This window comes from Castanea sativa, chromosome 10 (assembly GCF_040712315.1).
Source record: "Castanea sativa cultivar Marrone di Chiusa Pesio chromosome 10, ASM4071231v1".
NCBI lineage: Eukaryota > Viridiplantae > Streptophyta > Magnoliopsida > Fagales > Fagaceae > Castanea > Castanea sativa.
In genome coordinates this window covers 33,216,277-33,222,365 of record NC_134022.1, presented here as the reverse complement: position 1 = coordinate 33,222,365, position 6,089 = coordinate 33,216,277, and the positions used below count along the sequence as shown (strand labels likewise).

At 29.5% G+C, this 6,089-nt stretch overlaps 1 protein-coding gene across 1 annotated transcript; it reads right to left on the bottom strand.

The window, feature by feature from the left end:
* Positions 1 to 788: 788 nt before the first annotated feature.
* Positions 789 to 4,486, bottom strand: LOC142613612 (putative trehalose-phosphate phosphatase D). Its single transcript, XM_075786038.1, has 12 exons — positions 4,267 to 4,486; positions 3,887 to 4,163; positions 3,635 to 3,775; positions 3,449 to 3,520; positions 3,226 to 3,318; positions 3,068 to 3,124; positions 2,880 to 2,981; positions 2,705 to 2,782; positions 2,523 to 2,592; positions 2,327 to 2,397; positions 2,034 to 2,126; positions 789 to 1,056 (listed from the first exon to the last, which is right to left on the bottom strand). Exons 2-12 carry the CDS (start codon positions 4,145 to 4,147, stop codon positions 970 to 972), a joined length of 1,125 nt encoding a protein of 374 aa, XP_075642153.1. The 5' UTR covers positions 4,148 to 4,163; positions 4,267 to 4,486; the 3' UTR covers positions 789 to 969.
* Positions 4,487 to 6,089: the final 1,603 nt, after the last annotated feature.

Below are 6,089 nucleotides of genomic sequence, written 5' to 3'. Positions count from 1 at the left end.
AGGGGAGAGAGAGAAGTACTAATAAGAAAGAGAGAGTTGATCTAAGTTTAGAGAATGAAAAAAATGAGAAAGAAGACCAAAAATAATATTAATATAAATAATAATAAAAAAGAAATAATAATTAAGAAAGTAATAAAGAGTACAATTATGGATAATGTATAATGTAAAAAAAAAAAAAAAAAAAAAAAAAGAATACATTACCCCGACTCAAACTAATTTATTATGGATCTATAGTCAATCACAAAATTTAAGATTAAGGCTTTGTTTATTGTTGTTGTAACCGTTAAGTTGTCATGTTGGTGGCTATCATTGAGAAAAAAAATGAGTCTACATGGGCTCTAGTTGTTTATTAATATGTTTATTCAGGCTTGATCACTATTTAATATTAGTTATTACTTCTAAAAGAGAAAAGCCAATTTAACTTCTTTGATAACGCCCTCAAAATCATGAATTCAAGCTTCTAGCATGAGAAACCAATTATTACCCTTTTTTTTTTAAAGTTGCTTTGTAGAAAATTCTCAATCCTATTTCTAAGATCAACCTATTAAGTTGCAATATATATTCAGTTATTATATGATAATTCCCAAACACAGGCAGCTGAGTATGCAAATACATGCTTGCACCATAAGCCATCAAATTATGGCTAAAAACTTTGTGGTTCAATCGCTAGCATTACCCAATTTTTTAATTAGAGATTATTTTTGTTCAAATTCTCTCACCACTACTTTTTATTATTATTGTTATTTATAAAAATAATTGACACCACATATTAACCAACACATAAGTACTGTATCAGAGATGGAAAGAGAAATAATATATAAACAACTCATAAATTATGAGGAATTGTTTCGCTCTTTTGATCAATTACAGGCTCTAAGGAAGAAAATACATTTGCAATTCTATTCCAAAAAAATAAGCAACGTAAACATACAGCAAATATTAATATCACCCCAAAAAACATGGGATCAATTATTGCTGTATGTTTACAGCCCCTATTGTCCTTGCATGCCGTGATAATCTTTTCCATTCCACCAATAGCCGCAAAAATTCCCTAACCTGCAAAGAAACGGAATTTTTAATCTAATATGCAGTACAAATATATATATATATATATATATATATATATATATATATATATATATATATATATATATATATATATATCACCACACCAAAATAAGTCTATAAGACATAATATCACATTTAAAAATTAAAAATCGTCGCAATAGTAACTTAAAAGTAATAAATTATTACATTAATAATAATTAGTTGCAATAGTTTATAATTTTCACTTACAATAGAGGCTTTAATATTAAATTGAATTTAGAAAATTTTTTGCAATAACTTAAATTTAAGAAATCAAAAAAAATTTCAATAACTTAAATTGAGGAAACCGTTGTAATAACTTGATACTGATTATTTTGCGATATATTATAATAGAAATTTCAAGGAGATAGATTATTGTAACAAATATAACATTGTAATAACTAAATATAAATTATTTTATAATCTATTGCAATAACAAACATGAAACTACAATGAATATATTATTACAATGACCTAATTCCAATTATTTTACAATTTATTGTAATAAAAAATATGAAACAATTTTTTATTACAATGAAGATACTGTTGCAATAATTTAACTCAAATTATTTTTGTCAATTCTTTGCAATTTATTGTAATAAGATTTGTGAAATAATTGCATATTGCTACAAGATATTCGAAGCAGTAAATTGTTTATTGCAATATCAAATATATTATTAAATAAAGATTGCTATTAAAATATTAAAGGTTTATTGCAATGAAATTTTTTTTTGCACCAACATATTATCTCAGATTTTATTGCAACACTTTGCATAAACTATTGCAATGACTCTGATGTTATTGCAATGATTTTTTTTCATTATAATAAACATTTTTTGCTATAATGTCTATATATATTGAGAAATCATGTAGTACAAATTCGAATTATAACATTTTGTCTTATCATAGTTCAAACACAAGTGTATGTTTGGATTAAATAAACCTGCCTCAGATGGTTCTTGCAAAGAATAAGTGGCACTTGTGTCCTTTGCAATTCTAGAAACTAGGATCCCAAACCCTTGTCCTCTATTGCGCAAAACCTATTTATCATAATATGTAATAAATGGATTAGCAAATACTCATACAAGAAATGGTAACTTTTTAGTTTTTTTTTTTCCTTAAAGTCTCACATTTTTTATGTATAATTGTATTTTTTTTTTTCCAAATTTTCAATAAATAAAGTAGCTTTTCAACAAAATGTTAATTAAATGCACGCAAATGTAAAAAGAAAACGAGATACCTTGAATGCATCCTCATCTGTTTGATCATCTCCAATATAGACAGGAAAAACATCACTTGAGCTGGCATATCCTAAAGAGGAACATCAATGAAGAAGTTAAGAATTGGACAATATATACTATTTTCTTTTATTCCTTTCATGGTCATGACCATGGGGTTTCTATACTGTTGCTTAGTGAAAGTACTTCAATGCTTACCAAGTGACTCTAGCAAGAATTCAAGGGCTTTGCCTTTGTCCCATTTGATAATTGGACGAATCTCTAGCACCTGTTTGAACCAACATGTCAACTTTGACCATTACAAAAATACAAAGAATTTGTTGCATACAAATTTCTTTTTTAAAATACAAATTGAGAATTAAATAGAACAACGTGGGTACCTTCCTCCCTTGAGTCAGTTTAAGTTTTGGATACGCACTGAGCACCAACCTAACTTGCTCTGCTAATACAGCCCATCTCTGACCAAAAGAAAAAAACAAAAAACAAATATTAGTCTTTGTGATCCAAATGAGAAATAAAAGGGAAAAAAAATATTGGACAAGGGATTTCAGTCACCTTTTCATCAACACAGCGGAAGTGTACGGATAGACAAAACTTATTATTTTCCACCTTAGCACCTGGGATGGAATTTGTTTTCTCTAATAAGGCTTTGTGCGCCTGAAAGAACATTCACAGTTAGTTCTTTATACACATATCTTATCTATATTTGATCATCTTTTACTTAGAAGTAAAAGAAAACAAACCTCATGAATCATGGGTAGAAATTCAGTAGCAGCTTGGAAGATTACTGCCCGATTTCCCTAAATTAACCAAAAATTAACAGGAAAAAATATATATTAGAAACGGCCAAAAGATCAAAGATTAAAAAGATTGATTTTTTACATGGCACACCAGAACTGACTTTGTTGCATTTTCTGCTTTTGGATGGTCCCTTGATGTCCATTCCATGGCTACCCGCATAGTAAAGTTCTGCTAATCTTACAAACTTATATACCTGAAAATTTGACAATTAGAAACAAAAACAGGTTATTCATCAACTATTCTAGATAAAAAAAATAATAATAACAAATAAATAAATAAATAAATTTAAGTACTAGACAACTTTATAGTTCTGGAAAATGCACCTTGTCCCTGCACCTTCCACTTACAATGGCTGTGGGGAAGTATCTAGCAACATCTCTCACAACTTCTCTCATCTGCTTTAAACAAACAAGCATGAAAGAAAATTGAACAACATTAAAAGTGTACCAGAACTCAATTAAAGACAAAATGCATGAACTTCAAAAGTTTAGAACAAAATGAAAACAAACCTCTCTCGACATAAATGCTCGATCTGGATCCTCAACAATCGGTGAGAGAGTACCATCATAATCTAGAAACATCACAATTTGTTTCCCTTTAGAAGCAGATATTATCTGCCTGAACTTTCTCAACGCTGATGGATGACGAAGCTATTGTCCAAACAATTAAGAAACAAATAAAACAATGGTACAAACTTATTAACAGCATGAATATTAGAAATATAGAATAATAGTCGTTTTAGACAAGAGGCTGAAACGTACAATCCAAGAGCTTTGCTCTTCTTTTTCAGTTGTGGATTTTATTCGAGAAGGTGAGGAATCTCTCATTGAATCAACCCAAGCATTGACTCTGCCACCTCCAGCTTCAAGCCTTTTAAGGAGCTTCTTTTCAGACATGGCAATATGACCACCAAGTGCAGCCAACGCTTCTGGTGGTGAGAACAGTGCTGATGTTGATGCAGCCACTGTAACCATGCTACTACGCGATGAGCAATCAGACACCACCACATTCTGTTTAGTCATTTTCTTTCTCTTTAACCTTGCTCATAGATAGATAAACTTTTCAGTACATATAGAAACAACAAATACTAGACGACAAAGAAAAAAAATTGAAACAAATCCATTTAAGAATTTGATTGTACCTCAAGGTTTTGAGAGATTTGGATAATAATAGATAAGAGTTGGGGGAATGAAAGGTTATAGAGAGAATGGAACAGAGGAGAAACAGAGATGTTAATGTGTGAGTACTTTTTTTTTTTTTTTTGATAGGCTAATGTGTGAGTACTTGAGCTGGAACGAAGAGGTCTTATAGAAACCTCCAAAGAAAGAAAAAAGTTGAATTCCACACGCGCACTCACTCTTACAAGTCACAACTTGGGCTGTCTAGTCAATTTATAACTAGGTTTCACGGCACTTATTTGGCCCCTGTACTTTTCAACACAATACTAAAATACCAGTCATCCCCACAGCACCGAATATTTTCTGCGCTTATTGCTAATGAGTTATAGAATCAACCAAACTGTGTTACAAACTTCTATAATTTGGTGGACATCGTTACTAATTTTTAATGATCAAACAAAATGATCACAAGTATCTGAATAGTTTTAGACTTTTATTTTTTATTTTTTATTCCTTCCCTGCTACAAATTATGTGTCAAACATGTAAGTTATTCTTCGACTCTCTCTCTCTCTCTCTCAATGCAATCAATAAGCAATTTATGGGGGCAAAAAGGGAAAGAATAGTGTAGGATAGAAAATAGGAATTAAAATATAATACACTTTTAAACGTTAAAGTTTAAAGTTATTTTCATTTTGGTCTTTATATTTTATTTTATTTTTATATTGGCACTGTTGTCCATATTTACTAGTAATGTTATGACATTGTCATTATATTATGGGTGATGTGTCTTAATGCATGACACTTATCTAACACTTAACAATTAAATTACTAATAAGTTTACGGACAAAAATGTTTAATTTCATTTTTAAATTGTTCATGCCATTAATTTATGTTAGTAATTTAACCTTTAAGTGTCAAATAAGTGTTGTCCATTAAAACGTGTCACTTATATAATGCTAGGTGTTAACAAAAATGAGTGATGGGGCCAATATAAAAACATAATTAAACATAAAGAGCCAAAATAAAAACAATCCTAAACTTTAAGGCAAACTTACTTTAGTCTAGAAATTAATACTATTAAAAATAGAACAAGACTAGACGGTTCAACCTAATAACCAAGCATCCCAAAAATTGGGCATCCGTTCAACTGCTGGTTTGATTTATGTTGTTTTTTATAGTATGCAAGTTACATGTTATTACTGATGAGTGTTTCGGCCTATTGGTACCACAAGCCGGCCATTAGCCATACTCTTCACTCCTTCAATGGAGCTTACAACTCCATCACACATTCTAATAAAGAGCATAAGCAACACTCGATTATTTATGAGCAACTCCAACTCTACTGTGAAAAATAGTTTTTTAATTTATAATATTTTTATGGTTGATTGTTTAACAGATGAACCAAGCAAATAAATCAAGCTTAAATTTAGGCTCAAGTATTAAATATGTTGAACCTAAACATAACATATATATGGATAGTGGATTCTATTTAGCTCAATTAGTAAAATCTCTAATAGTTGAATAATAGATCTGGAGTTCAATTCCCGCTTACACCAAAAAAACTGACTAGTGTCTTGATTTAATGATAAAGAGTTATCATCAGGAGCGGACGCCATAAATTGAAATTCTCTAAAAAATATATATATATGCGTAAAAAACATAACATACATAACTATAATGTAGTTTCTAATTATTAGCATAGTTTTATGAATGGGTAAAAAACAATAGTCATAATGTTTACTATATATATATATTGGAAAAAGAATAAGAGTATGTTTGGTAACTATTTTTTTTCCTTATTTTTTGTTTTCAAAAACATTTTTTTTATTTTTGAAACTAAAAACC

Bases quoted from the DNA above. Each gene is read 5' to 3' on its own strand.
- LOC142613612 (XM_075786038.1), bottom strand. From the start codon at position 4,147: ATGACTAAACAGAATGTGGTGGTGTCTGATTGCTCATCGCGTAGTAGC. The intron at 3,125-3,225 runs GTCAGTTCTGGT...TGGTTAATTTAG, and splicing joins AAAGCAGAAAATGCAACAAA to GGAAATCGGGCAGTAATCTT. The intron at 2,127-2,326 runs GTATCTCGTTTT...TATGATAAATAG, and splicing joins CAGATGAGGATGCATTCAAG to GTTTTGCGCAATAGAGGACA.